We start from the raw sequence: 24,491 nt of genomic DNA on the forward strand, positions 1-24,491 counted from the left end.
GTTCAATTGTCGAAAGAAAGGAAAGGCACAGTGTGCTAACTGCAAGAAGTCGCACCATAAGTCCCTTTGCGACAACGGGAGGAGTCACAAGACCTCAGAAGATCAGGCCAGCACAGCTTCTGTAGGAAAAATAGATATCACTACACCAGCTTTCACATTCTTGCAGACAGCTCAAGTAAGAATCACTGGACCTACAAGCCTAAGCTGACTAACTCGATGTATACTAGACAGTGGAAGTCAGGCAACATTTATATCAAAATCACTGATAGATGACCTACAGCTACTAACCACTGACTAAAGAGAACTGACTGTCTGACCATTTGAGTCCCAGACTAACCCATCATGTCAGCACAGGGTCGTCAGGTTCAGTATGAAGGGAGTTTACACCAACTTTACAGTTTTCATGAATGCTTATGAAAGTGCACACTCACCTCAACCAGCAGCTCCACAAGACATCAAAACTTGGGCGCACGTACACAAATTTCAGTTAGCAGACCCTAGTTTTGATTCGGAAGAAAACCTGCCCGTGGAGATCTTAGTTGGCAGTGACCAATATTGGAAAATAGTGAAAGACGTTTCACCGATTCGAATATCTGAATCAATCGTTCTGATTCCAACAATTTTTGGATGGATCGTAAATGGAAGCTGATCAGGGACTTGTGTGAATTCTGCTGTTGTGAACTTCATTTGACAAGCTAGCTCCCCTTCGGATGATGAACTAAGACAAATTCAGGAATCGAGACAATGGGAATAGTTGTAAATAAAAATCGAGACCTAACTGAGAAAGATCTGCTATTCTTCAAGAATTCAAGGCAGCCTATCACGTTGAAGGTCGCTGGAGAGTGGTCTGCCTATCAAGAAAGCATGATGTTCTTCCTTCAAGTAACAAGATAGGCTAAATGCAGAACTTCGATTTGAAACCTTGATCAAGAGACTGTGAAACAGTAGCGCTCTAAAGGAGGTGTCCTACAACCAAATGCTGGATCATATTGTGAAAGGACAAATCGTAGTCACACCTACTGGAGATCCAAAGAACACCACTTTTTATCTCCCCCCACGTATGCCTTTGCTGGCGAGATGTAGTGTTTACAGTGCACTATGTCTTCTGGTATGGGCTATATCAAATTTGTTACTTTCATTGACCTGTCTCAGTCTCATCCTTGGCTTTGACAATATGTAAGTGACTGAGGTATGGGTGATGCTAGTAATACCATTCCTTATGCAGCCAGTCCCTGTTATGAATGGTGTGAAAATAGGGTCGGTTTGTGCATGCATTTCAGTGGGCTTGGCAGACTGATATGTAATAGCAACAGCTGGCTCGGTGAGGAAAGCAACGGGAAATTCCATCACTCCTCATTTCCCTAGTACGCCTCTTCAGTGATGCCTAGGCTATTTATGACAGCTGTTGGCGGAGCTGCAGAGGATCAAACCAGCCTTCGGGCTGAATACCCAACATACACCAAGCTGTAAAGAAGGGGAAACTAGGAAAAACAAAATGGAGAATAGTTTTTGACGCGTCTTCTCATGAAACCAACTCGCCGTCTCTCAACGATGTTTTAGAGGCAGGTCCAAATCTGCTACCGGAGACATTGGCTATTCTACTATGATTCAGGCTACATCCCATGGCCATCATTACTGATATTACACAGGCATTTCCTCAGCTGGTCTTGCACGAGGATGACAGGGACTTGACCAGATTCTTGTGGTTCAGGGTCACCCAGGATAGTAACGGAAGTTTCCACACGACGGACGAGGTGTGTTTCTACTGACTTGCAGTCCGCTCTTGCTTTCAACAACACTGAGGGAACTCGCCGACAGATACAAGACGACATTTCCTATTGCAGCACCCCTCATAAATGACAATACCTTTATGGACGACTTTGCATCCAGCGCAGAGAATGACAGTGGGGTGATTGCCGTGTATTACGAACTTACTGCACTGATGAAATTGATGAACTTCCACCTAGCAAAATGGGACACTAATTAAGACTCGCTAATGGCCATCTGCAGCAGCCCTGAAGATGGTTTTCCGTGGTTTCCCATTTTCACACCAGGCAAATGCTGGGGCTGTACCTTAATTAAGGCCACGGCCGCTTCCTTCCAACTCCTAGGCCTTTCCTATCCCATCGTTGCCATAAGACCTATCTGTGTCGGTGCGACGTAAAGCCCCTAGCAAAAAAAAAAAAAAAAAAAAAGGCTATCTGGAGAGCCGAGGGTCAAGAGGTCAATGTAGAGATGCAGGTACTACGCGTTTACTGGAATACAGAAACGGATAATCTTTACATTGACCCAGAGGAGATGATCAAGGCTTTACCCAAAGGATCAATCACCAAGAGGAAGTTATTACATATTACGGCTAGATTCTATGATTCACTCGGACTGTTTTGCCCCGTATCCCTTCTCAGTAAGCTGTTATTATGGGATACATGGTGCAGGTGAATTGACTGAGACGAGCTGTTACCTCTTGATATCGGAGCATCATGGAACACTTGGGCATCCTCCTTAACCTCTCTTTCACAGGCACAAATTCTGCAGTAGCTAGCTGCTTCAACAGAGCGCAGGGTTCGGATCCATGTATTTTGTGATGCTTCAGAAATGGCATATGGGACGGTTTTGTACATTCACACGAACGCAGGAAGCAACGTACTCGTCCATGTGGCCTGCAGCAAGAACAGGCTCACACCTGTCAAGAAGGTAACCTTGCCACGGCTCGAGGTACTAGCAGTGCTAGTGGGAGTGCAATTTCTGTCCTATTTCTGCACAGCCACAGGCCACTACATCACTCGGGCAATACTATGGACGGATTCTACTGTCACCTTTGGTTGGATACACAGTGACCCAAACAGATGGAAATCTTCGTCTGCAACAGAGTAACGGAGATTCAATCGTACTCAACTCCAAGTCAGTGGAGGCATTGCCCTGGACATGAGAACCTGGCTGACCATCTTACACGAGGACTTCATGGTGACCAGATATGGATTGAGCTCAAGTGGTGGAATAGACCCATATGGCTTGCACACCGTAAGGAATGTTGGCCATCCGATGCTCAAACTCCAAGCGAGCAACTTCCCTAGGAGAAGAAGAGAAACATAAAACATGTAATGACAACGACCACATATTCCAGCATTATTGACAGTTTCAAGTTCACTTCCTATTGGAAACTGATGCATATTACTGGTTGGATTCTTTGATATACACACAACACTCGCCATCGAGAGAAGATTACACGAGAACTAACAGCGGTGGAGCTCGCAAAGGCATGTACCTACTGGATAGGATCTGTTCAGCGAGAATGTTTTGCACTAGAACTTCAAGCACTCAAAGACGGTCGACCAGTTTCAAAAGAATCCAGAATAGGACCCTTCAACCCCTTCATTGAAGGCGGACTCCTTCGCCTCAGGTGTCGATTGCACTGTGCGGACCTCGCTAAGAAGCGACGGCATGCAATACTTCTAGACGGCTCTCATCGATTCACGTATCTACTCATTTGACAGGCACATATCAGATAACATCATTTTGGAGTTCGGGTAATACTCGTAGAGCTCTGGAAAGAGTTCTGGATCCTTAGAGCTCGTCAGACTGTTAAGAGGTCTTGCACGCTTACCTCCCATTCAGAATCATGAAGAACCTTAGAGGGCAGCAAATTGAAGCTCCACTATTTGCGGCTAGGGTGAGACCGTCAAAACCGTTCGCAATTATCGAGATAGACTTCGCCGGTCCCCTCTACGTCAAAGTAGGCATGACGATGGAAAAGGCTTACATAGCACTATTCACTTGTGCTGTTACACATGCGGTGCATTTAGAGTTATGCTCCAGTATGACCACTGACACATTCCTTATGGCCCTTCAAAGGTTTGCTGGTAAGCGTGGACTGCCACATACCATATACACAGATACCGCAAGGACATTTCAGGCCACCAATGCAAAACTGTCGGAACTTTGGAAGGCACTGTCATCCTCAGAGACCCATTGATTCCTCGCCAAAGACAGTATCACTTGGAAGTTCATCGCCCCACGGGCAGCTTGGTGGGGAGGATGGTGGGAGAGAATGGTAGGCACAGTTAAGCGATGCCTAAGAAAGGTTCTGGAACTATCAAGACTTACAGAAGAACAGCTTAACACCGCTCTAGTTAACATTGAAGTTGCGGTAAATTCAAGACCGATCTCCCATGGAGATGACACTGAACCCTGACGCTGGCACACTTTCTTGTTGGTGAAGGACTCATAACGGTGCCAACAGGACCAGAACCAACTACAAGACTTGCCTTGAAAAGATAATTCTGACTGAGACAAAAGCTGTCAGACGACTTCTGGAGAAGATGGACCAAGGAGCACCTCTTAGAACTCGAGCTTTCATGAAGCTCGAGGTAAAGCTCGAGGTGTGTCTGGGAGATCCATTGAGTTCCGACCCGGAGATCTGCCGTTGATTCAAGAAGATGTATGACCACGCCAATTATGGAAAAGAGCAAGAATAGAGAGGTTACTGGAAGGAAGGGATCAGAAGATAAGGACTGTGATTCTTCGAACCCCACAGGGACACAAAATAGCCCAACCAATTCAGCTGGTCATCCACCTAGAGGTTGACCAGAGTGGGTAGAATGTTGGAAATTGATAGACACTACTCAAGAACCTTCTTTGGACTGTGTTACGTTTTCTTGACTGCTCTCCCAATATCACGACAAGTTCAACTCTCTTCTTTAGCATCTGATAATCCACTAAAGGCCTGAAACCACCCTGTGGTTTAGGGACAAGAAATATGGCAGAAAAATAAGCAGATTTAGAAGGGTGTATTACACCATCAGCAAGCATTTGATTGATAATGGCCGTAAGGGCTTTCATTTTGGTAGGCGACAGCCAATACGGAGGAGAACGAACAGGTACGTTGTCAGTAACTTCAATTTAGTACTCCAAAACATGGATTACACCTAATTTATCAGAAAATACACTGACTTAGCAAATGTCATGGGATAGTCACCTAATAGCGTTTGGGGCCTCCTCTGGCCCTGCAAACTGCAGTGAGACACCGTAGAAGTGAGTAGGCAAGTCCCTGGTAGTCCTCTGGACGCAGCTGACACCAAATTGTTTGCAGAGCGGCCGCCAATGCTGGTCTGTTTGTGGGTGCAGGATCCATGGCACGGAGTTTGCGTTCCAGGACATCCCAGATATGCTCGATAGGGTTCATATCGGGGCTCCTGGGTGGCCATGGCAGTCGTTGGACCTCCGCTGCATGTTCCTGGAACCATTCCCAGGCAACGTGGGAGTGATGTGGTGGCGCGTTATCATCTTGAAACACCGCAGAACCGCCTGGGCGCTGGAAGGCCAAAAATGGGTGGTGATGGTCTCCGAGCAGGTCAACATACCACGTACCATTCAAAGTCTAGAGCAACTAGAGGGCCCATTCCATACCAGGAAAATGCACCCCAGACCATAATAGACACACCAGCGCCCTGGACCACACCTTCGAGGCAGACGGGATCCATCGCTTCATGTGGTCTGCGCTATACACGGTGCCTCCCATCGGCATGGTGCAGTTGAAATCGTGATTCATCCCACCATATCACGTTACGCCATTGTTCCAGTGTCCATCCCTGGTGACTGGCGACAAATGCGCGTCGTTGTGCCCGATGACGTTGGGTTAACAGTGGCACCCATGTGTGGTTCCGGCTTCCATACCCCATAGAACCTATGTTCCTACGGATTGTCCACTGGGAGACGTGTTGAATTGAGCCGTGATTTGTTGCACGGTTGCCCGTCTGTCACTATTGACAATCCGTCTCAGATGTCGCCGGTCATGGTCATTGAGGGTGGCTGGATGGCCGGTCGTTCGTCTGTTGTGGACGGTGACACCCACATTCAGCCATTCACAATACACCCTGGACACGGTTGATCGTGTGAAGCTGAATTCCCGCACCACTTCCGAAATCGCACTTTCCATCCGTTGGGCACTGATCACCATACCCCGTTCGGTGTCAGCTCACGACGACGTTCCATGTAACACGTGACACGTGCACAGCCACTGCTCACAAGGTCTCCTATACGACTGCTGCTGGCACAGTGGGCGTGTGGTGCGCAGACAACACACCCGCGCATCAGTGGTCCGCTATCCCATGACATTTGCTCAGTCAGTGTACATCAGGAAGTTTATTGCAAATATTCTTAAGTTGGTTATCCTGATTATCAGGTAAATGATCAAAGTCAAAAGCTTTGGGTTCACCCGTGTCTTCAGAAACAGCATTAACATGACAAGGAAGAATTGGGGAGCGATTACAGAACTTAAAGATTCTAACAGAAAATTTAAAATGGAACTCATTGTATTGAAGGTCCAAAATCATACCAGTTTGGCAATAAAATTTGCACCCAGAATGAAAGGACAAGATAAATTTTTCACCACTAGCACGGGCATTTTCCACTAAAACTACGGATTCTTATTTTGACATCTGGACATCCAATTACATTAAAGGAGTTAGCCGTATGGAAGATTAAAGATACAAGTTTCAATGGAGGTAACTTGCAAACAGTTTTCATCGAATTATACCAGTTTTCACTCATCAAGGTGATGCTACTCCCAGAATCTATCCATGCACAGACAGGTTCATTGTTCATCTCTAAGCATTTGTAAGGTAATTTACAAGGAGGGATAGCAGAAATGCCACAAGAGCGCAGGAAATTGACACTATGTTCAGACTGAGACCTATTATCAGCCACAGAATTGTGTGAATCATCATTTAATCTACAGTGATAACAGACGAAACATGAAGCTACACTTTGAGGTTTGGTACAAGAATTGGCGGTTAGTCATCTAGAATTATCATTACCAGAACGCCCAGACCTGGAAGAATTGCGAGGGCACTGTCTAAAAAAAATGTCTCTTTGACCCACAGAATTGACAAGAATTATTGGTGGAAGAGACCCTACCCACACCCGGTTTTGAATTGCCTAAGGGCTCAATCTTACGACAATGTCTCTGGAAATTTTCAGTGGGACCACTCGTGGCAGGTTTTGAATTCCCTAAGGACCCAATCTTAGGACAAGTCCACTGGAAATGTTCAGTGGAGCCACAATTAAAACATGCACGAGAATTACTTGGCTTGGAAGAAGGAAAAGGAGCGGTTCTAGTAACCTGCGGAAGGGACATGCTCATAGGAGGGGGAGCTAATGCAACACGTAGCTGGTCAGCATATCTAATACCTTCAGCAGAAACAGTCATTGAGCAAAAGTAGCAGGTCGCGGTGAAAGGGCAAAATATGACCGATAATTAGGGGCAAGACCTTCTACAAAGCTGGCAACCACTTGAGACTCACAATAGTTGAACATAAAAATGCTAGCATAGAACTTAATGTCCTGAATATAATCAGACAATGATTCATTCAAATGCTGCACTCTGAAATAATGCTTTTGCACCAAGGAAGACAAGGCATGAGAAGGAATAAAGAATTCAACTACATGTGCATGAAACTGATCCACTGTCCATCTTTGTGAAATGGCTCTAATGATATGCTCAGAAAGAGCTCCAGATACATGTGGATATAAGACTTGGAAGAAATGACCACTACTTAAATTGTACACAATAGCCTGATCTTTAAATTCAATTAAAAATCGAAGGAAAGAAATGACCTCATCAATCGAATTAGCAGTGAACTTTGACACCCTAAATACAGTAGTCAATGGGTGAGGTAAATTGGAAAAAATCTAGGAGACAGCAGGTGTAGGAAGTATCTGAGAAGGACTAGAGTGGTTCTGAAAAGGAATTACAGCAGCATAGTAACCTTGATTCATACGTCCTTCATAAAGGGATGGAGTACTGAAAGTGAGGTTAGGATAAAAGAGTAGCGTTACAAAAATGTTGCAAAGTTTGGGCTGGGAAGACTTGGGAGAAAGGAGACGAGTTGCTCGATTAAGTGGTATGTTGATATAGATGTTGATTCCCATAGGGAACTTAAAATATTTGTCCAGAATGAGTAAATTTATAATACCAATATAATGGTCCATTATTGGGCATTATAAATTTTCCAGCTAACTCATTCCTTGTTGCCTGCGTTTCGCCCTCGTGTGCTAAGTTGGGCTCGTCAGTTGGGACTTAGCACACCTCCCAAGACGCAAGGCTAGTGCATACTGTGGAGGCCACTGCATAGGCTACTTGAAGTACTTAGCACACGAGGGCAAAACGAAGGCAACCAGGAATGAGTTAGCTGGAAAATTTATAATGTTCAATAACGGACCATTATATTGGTATTATAAGTGGTATGTTCCGAGCTGTCAGTGGAGAGATGGCGTGGGAGGACATCAGTAGACGAATAAGTTTGAGTAGTGTCTTTAAAAGTAGGAAAGATCACAATATGAAGATAAAGTTGGAATTCCAGAGGACAAATTGGGGCAAATGTTCATTTATAGGAAGGGGAGTTAGGGATTGGAATAACTTACCAAGGGAGATGTTCAATCATTTTCCAATTTCTTTGCGAAAACAACAGATCGGGAATCTGCCACCAGGGCGACTGCCCTAAATGCAGATCAGTAGTGATTGGGACTGCAATGAAACATTGTGACACATTTGAGAAACCACCGAAGCATTTCATACAGCTGGCACTTGGACATGGGGATATTTTTGCATTATCTTATGAGAAACAGGAGGTTGACACGAAGACCCAGTAGAATTACCAGGACTTGTGTGGAAGAACCATTACATGCATTACCTACATGCCCTGAAGCACTGGTAAAGAGAGCAGAAGGAGGTCCCAGGGGAACATTATCACTAGATACCGGAGTGCGAGTTTGGGAGGCAGTAGATACAGAAATTGTTCACTTTCACAAGATTCAGACGGGGTAGACACTTGAACTTCCGAGCTGGAATCAGGCAACTCGTTGCCTTCAAGCAAGCCTGTGATTTTATAAAAATGCAAGAAAACTCTGTCAGTAAGGATTTACACTCTGTTGCTCGTTTGCTAATAAATTGAGAGATAACAAGTCACAAATCCAGTCTACGTAATGATGCAGTTGGGCTTTCGCACATGTTAATTGGCCAGGAGTTGGCTCGGAGAAACAGAAGGACAAAAGTGTGGCGTTAAATTCTGACAATTTGTCTCTAATGATTGCCAAAGATGTGCACAACTAGTCTGTACTTAACGTAGGAATAATTACCAGTAATTCTCATATAACCTATGCCATCTAACTAACACATTCTCTCATTCAATTCATTAATTTAATTTTATCTAATTTATCAGGTTAACTGCATGGGCACCACAATGAATTACAAAAATTTTATATCAGACACAATGTATCTGTGTTAACCACATCTTCATGTGCTGTCCTGACAATGTCCAACAACATTTCAGCAAGATTTAACAAGCACCATGAGAGCATCTCATTTATTACTTTAATTGAGGATTAAACAACATCTAACAGTTCCCCGTCAGCTAGTGGTTATTTACAGCGGTGTCCAATGGATTACATATAGCTAACACCACACAAATAGATTTGATGACAAACTACAAGATCAACATTTACCAGTTCCCATTTACTATTGAAATATTAATGATCAGCAGTATTAGAACTAACAGTTCTGTGTATATAAATTATTACTTGAAATTATTCTCAATGATGAACATACTCAAGATGTTAGAACCTAGTTCATTTTCAAATTTATTCATAATTCCATCCGAGTTTTTAATGTCACTTTGTATATATTTGTCTTCATTTGTTTTATGTCAATTGTGTGCATGTACATTTGTTTAGTTACTAGGTGTTTTACATTAAGGCTGAAGATGGCCAGCCCCGGCCGAAACTAGTCCCTAATTAATGTAATTTAGAATATTACATATTATAGTATTGAAAGGTGGACCATTACTACATTAATTTAATAATTATATTGTACTTACAATTCAATACAGATCAGAACCATGAAGTTTATAACCTATTTGTCTTCTTTCCCTAGAAGTGGTTTTCCATCTGACCTCTTAATATTCATACACCTAGATTTCCTTTCTCCAAAGGTTTCCTTGATTTTCCTGTATGCAGAATCTACCTTTCCTAGGACCATACAACCTTCAACATCCTTGCACTTCTTCTTCAGCCAGTCTTCCTTAGCTACCTTGCACTTTCTATCCACTTCATTCTTTAATCGCCTGTATTCTTTTCTGCCCTCTTCATTTCTAGCATTCTTGTATTTTCGTCATTCATCAATCAGGTCTAGTATCTCCTGAGTTATCCACTGATTCTTAGTTGATCTTTTCTTCCTTCCTAACATTTCTTCAGCAGCCCTGCTGACTTCATTTTTCATGACTATCCATTCTTCCTCTATTGTGTTTCCTTCAGCCTTTTCATTTAGTCCTTGTGCAACATGTTCCCTGAAACAATCCCTCACACTCTCTTCTTTCAATTTGTCTAGATCACATCTTTTTACATTCTTTCCTTTCTTCAATTTCTTCAGCTTCAGATGGCATTTCATGACCAACAAGTTGTGGTCAGAGTCCACATCTGCTCCTGGGAAAGTTTGCAATCCAACACCTGGTTTCTGAATCTCTGCCTAATCATAATGGAGTCTATTTGATACCTTCCAGTGTCTCTAGGTCTCGTCCATGTATAAAGCCGTCGTTTGTGGTGTTTGAACCAAGTATTGGCAAAGACTAAATTATGATCAGTACAGAATTCAACCAGCCGATTTCCTCTTTCGTTCCTTTGTCCCAATCCGAATTCTCCTACTGTATTACCTTCTCTTCCTTGGCCTACCACTGCATTCCAGCCTCCCATCACAATTAGATTCTCGTCACCTTTTACATATTGTATTAAATCTTCTATCTCTGCATATGTTCTTTTGATTTCCTCATCATCTGCTGAGCTAGTAGGCATATAGACCTGCACTATTGTGGTGGGCATTGGTTTGGTGTCTATCTTGATGACAATAATTCTTTCACTATGCTCTTTATAGTAGCTTACCCGCTACCCTATTTTCTTATTCATTATTAAACCAACTCCTGCATTTCCTCTGTTTGATTTTGTGTTGATAATTTGGTAGTCGCCTGACCAGAAATCCTGTTCTTCCTGCCAACGTACTTCACTTATGCCAACTACATCTAACTTTAGTCTGCCCATCTCCCTTTTCAGATTCTCTAATCTACCACAATGATTGAAACTTCTAACATTCCATGCTCCGACTCGCAGAATGTCAGTATCCATCTTCGTGATGATCGCCCCCTCTCGTGTAGTCCCCACCCGGAGATCCGAATGGGGGACTAGTTTACCTCCGGAATATTTTACTCGGGAGAAAGCTATCATCAGTACATCATTCATACAGAGTGAGCTGCATGTCCTCGGGACTTAGTTACGGCTGTAGTTTCCAGTTGCTTTCAGCCGTGTAGCAGTATCAACACAGCTAAGCCATGATGAGTATTATTACAAGGTTTACTGGCATGTAAAAGTACTCATGCAGGACAAAATTCTGGCACCTTGGAGTCTCCAAAAACCATAAAAGTGGTTAATGAGACATAAAGCCAATAACAATAAATAAAAAATTTTAAAGAGCACCTCTGCTGCAAAACTACAGACAAGGAATAACATCCTTCATAAACTGGTGGTTCAACATGGGGAGTTTCTGCATCAACTTTATGAACGTCACCTCATTTGCAAGAAATGGGTCCCGCTAAGTCTAGACTCGTACAGAACTTCTTGCTCAAGCACTGTGTTCAGTGAGAGCTTGGAAGAAGCAAACTCATATACTGTAGTTGCTTAACCTCACTGAACAAATGAGTCTACTGAACTGTCCCTGCTGTCTAATCACAGTCAGTGGAAACTAGTATGGACAAATCGAGCAGCTCAGAAACTGGAAAGTGCAAGTGACTTGCTCATTGGTATACTGTTTCCATATGCATTGGTTCCCTGGACATCTTCCTTCTACAATCGTGCATGCAACACTCGACGTAACACCGTCATGTGAAGCAGAAACATGGCAACAGGCTGAAGTTTGATCACCCGACAAGTAACTGAACAATTGAGTGATCTAGTATACAGAGCCTCTTATCTTGTTTCGAGTTTAGATTGAATCACACTGTTCACTATTCAAATATTGCTCTTTTCAACTGAACATCAATGAGTTTGGTTCAAGTCTGTCAAGACTTGTTCATTTACGAGTCTGTTTCTGTTCATTCTACAGCTGGCTCGTTCTCTGATCAGACGAGCTGAATAGTAGGAGATGGAATGAGCTCAGATTCACTCATTGCATGGCTCTAATATTCTACAGCAGAATACTGCTGTTCAGTGCGACTGAACAACCCATATGTTGAGATATATGAAATTCTGAATCAAATCATGCACACCATTGCCCCCACTGTTAAACTCACTCTTCTGTTCCAGTTGCTCATTTGTAGTCAAATCTAGTTTCCAAGAATGGGCTACCTTCACAGCCTTGTAAGAATGTACAGGAGAATATCATTGAACTCAGCTCTCCATATTCATCAGGACATCACTTTAAGATTCAGGCACTTAAAATTAAGATTACCTCTAGTTCCTCGGCAGGAAATACAATGGTGCAGCAAAATGACAATCTGACTTGAGTAGCACAGTTCGAAAAGAGCAGCAAATTATTTAACACCAAGCACTCTCTTGCTGGGTTTGAGCTCCTGTGAAATACTTTGGATAGCCTGAACATAATGTGATCCAACAATGGACTCTCCTTTATAAATGGGATATGCAAACTTGACCCCAACTGTAACTGTATTGCAGCAAATCTAACTCTCCACCACAGCATAGCAGAATGTCCAAGGAGAGCATTTTCTGGATCCCTGGAGGATTTTGTAAGATCTACTACACAGGCCATAAAGTGACTGGACAAACTGGACACATGCATATGAAATCTCCAGGGCTAATTTTTTTGTCAATGGTTCACTTCAGTTCTTGTATCGTATTTTTGTGTACAATACCAGCATCTTAATAATAATAATAATAATAATAACAATAATAATAATAATAATAATAATAATAATAATAATAATAATAATAATAATAATAATAATAATCCACAGTCTGTTTCCAGTCATTTGACCGGGTCTGGAATGGAATGAAAGAAACCCCCATCTAGCGGCGAGGATAGGAATTGTGCCGGCTGCCGAAGCCTGCCGCACTCCTCTGGGGCAATGATTAATGACTGACAAATGAACTGAAATGATATTGGAGAGTGTTGTTGGAATGAAAGATGACAGGGAAAACCGGATTACCCAGAGAAAAACCTGTCCCGCCTCTGCTTTGTCCAGCACAAATCTCACATGGAGTGACGGGAATTTGAACCACGGAATCCAGATGAGATTTTTGAATCCGAAGGCTACCGATTTTTCAAGAGCAAAGCGCAAAGAGGAATCCTCAATGGAGCTGTGATGCTTGGAACCGCGTTTGCTGTTAGAACCAAGATCCTTAAATCGGTTGCAAATTTCGAACCTGTGAATGACAGATTGTCTATACTCACAATTAAATGCGCGAACAAAACCTACGCCCTAGTTGACGCACATGCTCCTACAAACGATAAGAACAAGTCTGATCCAGACAAAGTTGATAATTTCTGGGACCTACTGGATGAAAAATTAAACAAAATCCCCAAACACCATGTCAAGCTTCTTTTGGGTGACTTCAATGCCCAACTAGGTCGTGAACAGAAGTACAAAAAAGTTATAGGAAATTACCCTGCTCACAGAAGAACCAATCCCAATGGCAAAAGACTGATGTCCATTTGTGAAAATCACAACCTGCAGGTCATGTCGACCCACTTTCGCCATCTACCCAGAAAGCAAATGACTTGGCGTTCTTCCGTCCAAGCTCTCGGAGAGTTCCAAATTGATCATGTTGCAATCTCCAGGAGAAACAGCCCTGAGATTATGAATGTCAAGGTAAAGAAAGGCATCAATGTGGCCTCAGATCATTATATGTCTCTTATCAAATTCAAACCAATTCCCGCAAACACAAGGAAGACAACCAAACAGATCACACGCTTCGACAATGATAAACTTCGGCAAAGGGTCGGGGAGTTCCAGGAGAAGGCTAGACCAAATGACTGTGACTTTAACAACTCCAAAAGTCTCCTTGTTGACGCCGCCAAAGACGTTGCAGAAATCAAGAGAAGCAAAAACCATGCCTGGTGGAATAGTACCTGCGAATCAGTCCTCCAAGAAAGACTCAATGCGTGGAAACAGTACTACTCTACGAAATCAAAAAATGATTGGGAAACCTACAAAACCCAATGTGCCCAAGCAGCTAGGGTGTTCAGAACTGAGAAACGTAAATACGAAAAATCTCTCATTGAAAAGATAGAACAAAACTTTAGGAAGAATTAAAGCAGAGAGTACTACAGAGCCTTCAAACGCAAACTCACTGGCTATAAACCACCATCTCTATGCTTTGAGCGAAAGGACGGCACACTGGCGACGTCAAATGAAGAAAATTGCAGCATTCTGGCAGATTACTTCAAGAATTTACTTAATTGCTCTAAACCGCAAAGCGCTATTGAGACCAAGGAACCCTTACTCAGGTACCCAGATTTCAGACCACCTGACAGAGATGAAATCAAGCGCCACATTGCCCGTCTCAAAAATAACAAAGCACCGGGGGAAGACTCAGTTAGAGCAGAACTATGGAAATATGCCCCAGAGGAATCACTTGATATCTTGCAAAAGCAAATAGAAGAATTTTGGAACAAGGAGACCCTACCCGAAGATTGGAAAATAGCTTTGATCCATCCATTACACAAAAAAGGCAGCATGAAGAACATCAACAACTACAGAGGAATATCTTTGCTACCCGTGACTTACAAAATTCTATCACTTGCCATCCTGGAGCGTTTGGAAGCACAAGTCGAACATCAAATAGGTGAATACCAAGGAGGGTTCAGAAAAGGTCGTTCAACAGCTGAACAGATCCAAAATCTCAAAACGATCATCAGATATTGTACACTAAGGTCCAAGCAGAATGTGTCTGTCTTTGTGGACTTTGAAAGCGTACGACTCCATTGACCGGGAAGTCCTGCTAAACATCTTAAATGAATTTGGAGTTGATTTGAAACTGCTGGCATTAATTAGAGCCACCCTGACAGATACAAAATTCAAGGTGAAGTTCCATGGATGTCTCTCGCATTCCTTTGACATCAAAACAGGAGGCCGACAAGGTGATGGGCTATCCTCGATACTCTTCAACTGTGTTCTTGAAAAGATCATCAGAACCTGGCGGGTGAGGTTACAGGAAACCAACTACAGTCCATTGAGAATAGGAACCAAATCCAAGGGGATCACAACAGACTGCTTAGCATTTCAGTAGTATAAAGATAATTTAAAAGTCACCACCTTATCAATACACAGATTTATTTACTTCAAAATTGGTAAATTAGGTCAAGACCGGTTTCGATCCCTAAGGGATCATCTTCATTTGACACACATATAAAAAAGTTATTTACAAAAACATCACATGTAAAATATTAATCCTTTAGTTAATTCAATTGAGTCAAATTTTTTTTTTGTATTTAGAATGTTGGTGGGTACATCTTAGTTTGAAAACATGTGTATGAGATTGATAGGCTCACTATGTCTAAATTATTGCGTATATAGGTCCTATACTTCTTTACATACAGTGTCAAAATTATTACATTCAATATAATTTATCTATTTGATGAAAACACTGGCAAATTGCTTACTGAAATGGTAAAGTGTGTACATTTTTTAGTTTAAAAGTACATGTTGTTTTTTACATGTTGTCATATTACAATTTATATTACAAAGTATAGAATAAAATTATTCTTGCATTTGTGCACATTGATAATAGTGAGACTATTGTAGGGTCTTCAAAAAATATACCGTTGTTTGAGGTATGTCGCTGTATATCTGCTTTTTTGAATTGTCAATAGCCTGATTACATTCTTATATATAAGTTATGAAATTTCACTTTTTATAGTTCGGTCGAATGGAAGAAACATAGAATAACCTTGTTAATTTAGATTCTTCATGACTAAAATACTGGTATATAGTACTTATTAAAATAGATCCTTAATACTAAAATACAAGTATGTGGTACCTTCTGTACTTGTTTTATATATTAAAATAGGGTTTACATTTATTGACATTAGTTCTATGGTTTGTTACCATTTGTAAAGTTGTGGTCTAATATGAAGGCCAGTTGGAAATGTTTAAAGTTGGTCTGATGGGAAAGGATTCAATCCCTTGTTTATATTGTTTATTTTTGCCGCTTGTTAGGTACAAGCATGGGATGATCTAGTTAAAATGAACTCTTCATAACTAAAATATTGGTATATAGTAGCTTATTAAAATAAATTCTTTACATTAAAAGTACTAATATGTAGTGCTATATGTGCACAGGCAGCCACGCAGAATACACGGTCTCAACATTTAACATACATTATTTTACAACACATAGAAGCCTCCACGCCACAACAAACGTGCAACTTTATCAAGACGCACGACATTTCAAACACACTCCATTTCACAATAGTCACCCATTCAACTAGTAACGACACGCGAAAAAAAAAAAAGAAAAAAAAAAAGGAAAAATGTTTTCTTAACGACATACAGAATCTCAAGATAACTCCAACAACAGCAGCAGCTTACAAATTTGCAACAAATACTATACTACATCACGTAATTCACTTGTAAAAAGAGGCAAAGCAACATAGTATAAATATGTATTTGGTCCTATTTATGTAAACATTTCATACATTTCTAACTGACCAGTTATATCAGATTACAATCTCACAAATAGTAACAACCCATAGTACTGTTGTTAACCTATGTTAACCCTATCTTACGTTTGAAAAATGTGCACATATAGCACTACATATTAGATTAATATTTTACATGTGATGTTTTTGTAAATATCTTTTTTATATGTGTGTCAACTGAAGATGATCCCTTAGGGATCGAAACCGGTCTTGACCTAATTTACCAATTTTGAAGTAAATAAATCTGTGTATTGATAAGGTGGTGACTTTTAAATTATCTTTATACTGTGATACCAATCTATACGGAAATGAAGCTAATAGATTATAATGCTTAGCATTTGCCGATGATATTGCTGTTCTCTCAAACGACATAGAAACCGCTAGAGCTCAAGTTGAAATTTTAAAGGAAATTGCCGAACAAACTGGTTTGCAGATATTGTTTGAGAAAACAGAAGTAATGACTGCTAACATCAAAGAGGCTCCACCAAAACTCCATACAAAATACGGGGACATCACCCTAGTAGACAAATTCAAATACCTGGGTGAGATCATCATGAAAAATGGACTGGACAAAGAAGCATTTCAGGAGTGAGTACGCAAGCTGGAAATAGCCTACCAAACATCCCGCACAATCTACAACAAAAAATGCCTTTCCCAAAACACCTAGATACGTCAGTATGAAACAGTTCTGAAGCCAGTAGTTCTATATGCAGCCGAAACCCTGTCTCTAAATGCCAACAAAGGACTCCTTGAAGAACTGGAGAAAAGAAAACGCAAAATTGTGAGAAGAATCTTGGGATCAAAGTACAGAAATGGAATCCATCAAAAGAGATCCAACAAGGAAGTCTACAGCAAAATAGAGAAAATTACCGACACAATCAGAAAAAGACGGGCACGATTTTACGGTCATCTGAAAAGAATGGACAGAAGAAAGTTAACTAAAGAAATCTTTCACTTTTTGGTTCAAACCCCAAAACCACAATTCCCTGGTTTAGAAATACGAAAGAAGACCTGCAAATGCTACATATCTCAGCTGAAGACGCCCTTAACAGAGATCTCTTCCGCAAGAAAATATTGACAAACGGGCTAAACCGAGACGAGCAACCGAACAGAGGAGCGTAAGCAGGCCCACTCACAAAGAATGAGAGAAATTTGGGCTCTAAAGAAGGCCAAGTTCAGTGTGAAATGCAACAAGACTTAACGTGGTCCTTGATGGCCCCAGCGAATTATATATATATATATAATAGAATTAAATTATAATTTTGTTCACTATGTAGCCATTGGTTTTAATAAATAATTAAATAAATAAATTGGTATTAATCACATAAAAAATTCTGTAACATAAAGGTCTTGGTTTTTTGAAATTGTAAAAACATTATGCTGTAATAAGTGCTCAGAAAATTTGGCACTCAAGATTAAGGTGGCTTAAAATGTTAATTCTGTTTGATTTAATTTGTGTGTAACCTTGGATGTTGTTTAAGTTGTTTTACTTAGCAGAAATTATATTTGTAGGATTTAAAGTACTTTTTCATAATTTGCTAAGATTTACGATAAACAGAATATTTTGCATGAGAATAATGAGCTTTTGTTTCTCTGTCTAATAGGGCCAGTAGAAACACAGGTGGCATTTGAAAAACACTTTGAAGAGGAGTTGAAAATCTATGGACCTGTCTGTATTTTGAATCTTGTTGAACAGGCTGGTAAAGAGAAAATTATCTGGGATGCGTATACTAATCATGTTCTCTCTTATAATAATCCAGATGTTACATATGTGACATTTGACTTTCATGAGTACTGGTAAGTAGATACATTTTGCAATGATAATGATAATTTGCTTATTCATGCATGTGAGCATACCAAAAAAGTGTTGTTATAGTGAGTTACTTGGTCTGATACTAAATACTTGAAGTAACTTTATGTACATTAAATACAGGTGGAATAATTTTTACTAATGATGTGACGAAATGCTTTTTTTGCTTTATTGTTGTTTGGCATGGATAAATTGGTCAGTTAAAATATAACACTGAAAATTATGTACGCCCATGAAAATATGTTACGAAAATTGGACCAAGCTAAATATATGGTTCCACTTTATGTACAGAATGCCAATCATGCCCTAACTTCCTCGCAGTTTGTAGGTTGCATCTCTCTCATCAATCAATCAATCAATCAATCAATCAATCAATCAATCAATCAATCAATCAATCAATCAATCAATCAATCAATCAATCAATCAATTAATACTGGTCTGCATTTAGGGCAGTCACCCGGGTGGCAGATTCCCTATCTGTTGTTTTCCTAGCCTTTTCTTAAATGGTTGCAAATAAATTGGAAATTTATAGAGCATCTCCCTAGGTCAGTTAGTCCTATCCCTAACTCCCCTTCCTATAAACAAATATTTGCTGCAATTTGTCCTCTTGAATTCCAACTTTATCTTCATATTGTGATCTTTCCTATTTTTAAAGACACCACGCAAACTTATTTGTCTACTGATGTCATTCCACGCCATCTCTCCACTGACAGCTCGGAACATACCACTTATTGCAAGTAGTTTTTATCATTGTAAATCTGTATTGAAATTCACTATACTTATTATTAATTATTAATTATTAATCAACCACCTATTCAATACATAAAAGTCTTAAAATTAGGATTTTATCCTTGTTACATTAGTTGGAATGGGACATGTTTCGCCTTTTTGCAGGCACCTTCAGCCATCGTATCACCTCAAGGTGAAATCAGGATCCTGATTTATTGTTAAAATGTGTATTAGAATATGATATTTATATACTTAACACTTGGTAAGCAAGTCTTTATGAAATAGTTGAAACACGGTTGTGATGATGTATTAATGTGATAATGTATGAATGACTTTGAAAACATGTATATCTAGCTAGATCAACATTTCAACAAAAACCAGAACTTAAAAAGACGTAATAGAAATAAAAAGCCCTCTTTATGAACAAATTCCAAAATTACTACAAAAACTAAATTCTGAAGATAATAACTTTTTTTAAATCTTTAATGCTAAATCAATAAATATTCCCACCAGTTCGGCAGGCACACTCCTCCCCTCCTCTGTTCCTGTCAACTCCCCTCCGCACACAATAAATCATCCTTTAGCTCCACCTTCCCAAGCATGACTCTCCCCACCACCATGGCCTCACAGCTCCAACACGAGAAGTAGGAACTCGGCGACTGCCAGTAATTCTAAAATACTCAACACAGCTAGATAACATCACAGCGGTCTAAGGGGTAAGTGCCAATACTAACTTTCACTAACTTCATTTAGTCAGTTTACTCCCTATAAAAAATAAATTTTAATCAAAAATTTCTTAATTGCAGACTTTCAACACTCACTTGGCAATTCTGCCCATTTACAACATCTAATTCAAGGTTTAATTGTTCCCTTTCGACCAGTTTGCTTGTATCAAAAAGTTTCCAGCCTCTTCATATTGCGCTAAATGCTCCTTTAACTTCTTTTCCAACATTACAATGATGGATGTTGACCTATTATGTGTTCACGATAGTTTAACTTCATATATTGTTGTTTTGAAGTTTTAATACTTTGAACTCTTTTTCAACGTTTGTGAATTTCAACATACGTTTATACATTTTTATGAAGAAGGTCATAAATTAAAGTTAATCTTTCAAACTCAGGACTTTAATCAAATGTCATTATTATTTTAATGTTGACATTGTATAGTATGTTTAACATTTTTATTAACAGGTATTTCCTGTTGGAATGTGCTTTCTATAGTTCAAACACTGAAATAATACTAGTTTTATATATTACGTAATATTGTCACCATACGCTATTACACTGTGTATCCTAGATATAGTTAATCATTGAGTACAGCTTAGGCTGTTGTTTTAATAATTAATACATTATCACAACCATGTTTCAACTATTTCATAAGGATTTGCTTAATAAGTTTTAAGTATATAAATATCAAATTCTAATACACATTTTAACAATAAATCAGGATCCTGATTTCACCTTGAGGTGATACGATGGCTGAAGATGCCTGCAAAAAGGCAAAACATTTCCCCATTCCAACTAATGTAATAACGATAAAATCCTAATTTTAAGACTTTTATGTATTGAATAGGTGGTTGATGAATGCAAGTCCTCCCAGCCCACACTTTGCAACATTTTTGTAACGCTGCTCTTTTGTCGGAAATCATCCAGAACAAATTGAGCTGCTCTTCTTGGGATTTTTTCCAGTTCTTGAATCAAGTAATCCTGGTGAGGGTCCCATACACTGGAACCATACTCTAGTTGGGGTCTTACCAGAGACTTATATGCCCTCTCCTTTACATTACTACAACCCTTGGTGATCACCCCAATGAAGATCTTTCCTTATATTAAGACGTAGATACTTACAATGATCTGCAAAAGGAACTTTCACCCCATCAATGCAGTAATTAAAACTGAGAGGACTTTTCCTATTTGTGAAACTCACAACCTGACTCTTAACCCTGTTAATCATCATACCATTGCCTACTGTCCATCTCACAACATTGAGGTCATTTTACAGTTGCTCGCAATCTTGTAACTTATTTATAACTCTGTACAGAATAACATCATCTGCAAAAAGCCTTAACTCTGATTCCACTTCTTTACACATATCATTGATATATATAAGAAAACATAAAGGTCCAATAATACTGCCTTGAGGAATTCAACTCTTAATTATTATAGGGTCAGATAAAGCTTTGCCTACTCTAATTCTCTGAGTTCTGTTTTCTAGAAACATAGCCACCAATTCAGTCACTCTTTCGTCAAGTTGAATTGCACTCGTTTTTGCCAGTAGTCTCCCATGATTTTACCCTATAAAATGCATTAGATAGGTCAATCGCAATACAGTCCATTTGACCTCCTGAATCCAAGATATCTGCTGTATCTTGCTGGAATCCTAGAAGTTCAGCTTCAGTGGAATAACCATTCCTAAACCCAAACTGCCTTCTATCGAACCAGTCATTAATTTCACAAACATGTCTAATATAATCAGAAAGAATGCTTTCCCAAAGTTTACATGCCATGCATGTCAAACTGACTGGCCTGTAATTTTCAGCATTATGTCTATCACCCTTTCCTTTATACACAGGGGCTACTATAGCAACTCTCCATTCATTTGTATAGCTCTTTCATGCAAACAGTAATCTAATAAGTACTTCAGATATGGTACTGTATTCCAACCCATTAGTATATCCCCCGAAACCTTATCTATTCCAGCTGCTTTTCTAGTTTTCAACTTTTGTATATTACTGTAAATGTCATTGTTGTCATAGGTAGATTTTATACTTTTTCCTTTTGAAGATCCTCGTATACACATTCCCCTTGTTCTTCTTCTTTCAAATAACCTATTTGGAGGGTACGATGAATCAAATTTGGTTACTTTTCATTGATTTCCTTTGCTTTCAAATTTCCTTCATCCTTCGAGATTGTCTTTCCTTCTCTTCTTGAGTCCACTTTCTTCTAGTTGTTGGCTTCTTCCGCTTCTGAAACACTGCCTTTTTTACTGCTTCTCTAAAAAGTGTTCTGTTTTTGATTGTATCTGTTTTAATTCCAGCATTTTCCATGTCTTTCCCAATTTCAATGAACCATGTGGGTTTAGATTTGTATTACCCCACCAGGGAATTGTTACCACTAGACATGGAGCGTGGCTGTTGTGTATACATTATGTCAGCTCGCCATGGTATGGCTCCCGCGGACGGTAGAGGGGCAAGAGGGGGAACGCATGTATAGTCATACAATGAGAACAGTACCAATAACCTGCTTGAAGTTACATTGTACTAGACGATGAAGGTCCTGCACACAAAGGATAGGTACCAGGTTCGTCATCAGCTGTGTCGGTCTCACTATTCTCACTATTGTCTGTACCAGGTTCACTTGCAGTATCAGTATCCATATCACTTTGTTCAGTGTTGTCATGACACTCATTTTCATTTGTATTTTCATCATCACTATCGTCACTGTCAAGGCCAACATTTATGATGATATTTTCTATGGCTTCCTCCGTTAACCCATCCCTGTACCAATAACTTTCCTCAATTGTTCGTACTTTTTCGCAAGCTTTTGCCCAGTCCTGTTGAGTGATTTCACGTAAAGAAGTGTTGGTCAGTTCCTTTAGGGTTGTTACGCTAATAGCAGAGACATTTTTAGCAGCAATCTTTTGTTTTAACAAATTCCAAATAAGTTCAATCAGATTAAAGTCACAATGGTATGGAGGGAGCCTTAAGACATTAAACCTCTTTTGTTCTAACATTGTATCCACTCTATATGCCGGTTTTGGCTTATTATGTGTTATAAGTTTCAAAAGTTCATCTCGTCTCCAAGTGGGATCACAATATATGTTATGCTGAGTAAGCCAGTCTACCATTTCAGCCTTACGAGAAGCATTAGTGGAGGCTTTATTGACTTGCACAGTATGATAGGGCACGTTATCGATAACAACTATGCTCTCGGGTGGAATATTTGGAATAAGTTTATCTTCTACCCATTTCTGATAATTGCAGCTATTCATTTCATCACGGTAATCTTGTGATTGGGATTTTGAGTCATAAATTAAATTTGCTCCCTCTATGAAACCCATTTTCCCTTCCGCATGGACAACAATAGCTCTTTGTCCTGGACTGTGATTCGACATAACCCCTGCGACGTCTTCATGTTGCCAACATTTTTTTACAGTGTAGTGTGTATGAACCCACGTTTCATCCGTGTACACTACTGGTTTATTTGGACCCTTCGCGTTATTTCTTATAGCTCGTAAGTAGTCCGCACGTCTAGCAACAATATCGGACCTTTCCGCGAGGATAGTTCGTTTATTTTTACACTTCCGGAAATAAAACCCCATTTCTTTTACAGTTTTCTGGAAAGTTTCCTTTCCTCCCTTAACTGTATTTCATGTTTCGCAAATACAAGCAGTTTCTGCAGTGTTGGAATTTCTTTCTTTTGTTCATAATACTCTAGGAATTTTCTACGAATACGACATTTATCGAAGTCATCTATAGAAATCGCTTTTTTTCAGACCGGTTTTCTCGTGGTGTTCTAACCTTTTCGCCGGTTTGCTCCACCTTTTCAGTGTCTTTCAAAATATTTCTTATGTTTTTTCGGACTTAACAACCATATGTGCTGCCCTTAAAATTGCTTTTTGAAGAGGTATAATTAGTTTTTTCTCTTTCTTCTCTTGCTTACAAAACTGCACGACATTGTATATAATTTTCTTCTCCGCGGAATGAGTCCATTTTCTCCCCTTTTTCTGTTTCGGCATTTCCATTATTATTATTATTATTATTATTATTATTATTATTATTATTATTATTATTACTATGTACTATATCTTAAAGTACTCTACTCCACTGCTCAATGAACAATATAGTCTATTAACTGTTTTCACTTAAGTACATACTTGCTTACGTACACGGATCTACTAATCTACAACGCACAATGCACGACCCAGCATGAATCATTCACTCACACGACATGCGATGAGGTTTCGCTGGTGACAACTGCACTTCTGATTAAAAATTAGATGTTGGCTTTTGATCAGATTTTTTATATGCTCTATTGGTGGAAAAATATCTAATTCCCTCCATGGGAACTTAGAATTTCCAACTGCACTTCTATCGCAGGATGTGGCTGGGCGGAGCGCATTAGTTCCGATTTTCGACACCGGCAACAATTCGCTGCCTGGGTAATAACTATTCAGAAGGTTGAAGATGCGCTTGGTTAGTTTGTCATCTATTCTGTAAACGTGTCAACAAAATTGTAGTCTTCTTTTCCTCATTA

At 39.9% G+C, this 24,491-nt stretch overlaps 1 protein-coding gene across 1 annotated transcript in view; it reads left to right on the top strand.

Annotated features, from left to right (window-relative positions):
* sp3 (spermathreecae) overlaps positions 1–24,491 on the top strand; it is a 338,003-nt gene that overhangs the window by 77,630 nt on the left and 235,882 nt on the right. Inside the window, exon 6 of the mRNA XM_068228860.1 lies at positions 18,301–18,493. Coding sequence (XP_068084961.1) covers positions 18,301–18,493 — 193 coding nt within the window. The remainder of the gene's footprint in view (positions 1–18,300; positions 18,494–24,491) is intronic.

The sequence above is a fragment of the Anabrus simplex genome, chromosome 8 (assembly GCF_040414725.1).
Source record: "Anabrus simplex isolate iqAnaSimp1 chromosome 8, ASM4041472v1, whole genome shotgun sequence".
NCBI classification, from domain to species: Eukaryota; Metazoa; Arthropoda; class Insecta; order Orthoptera; family Tettigoniidae; genus Anabrus; species Anabrus simplex.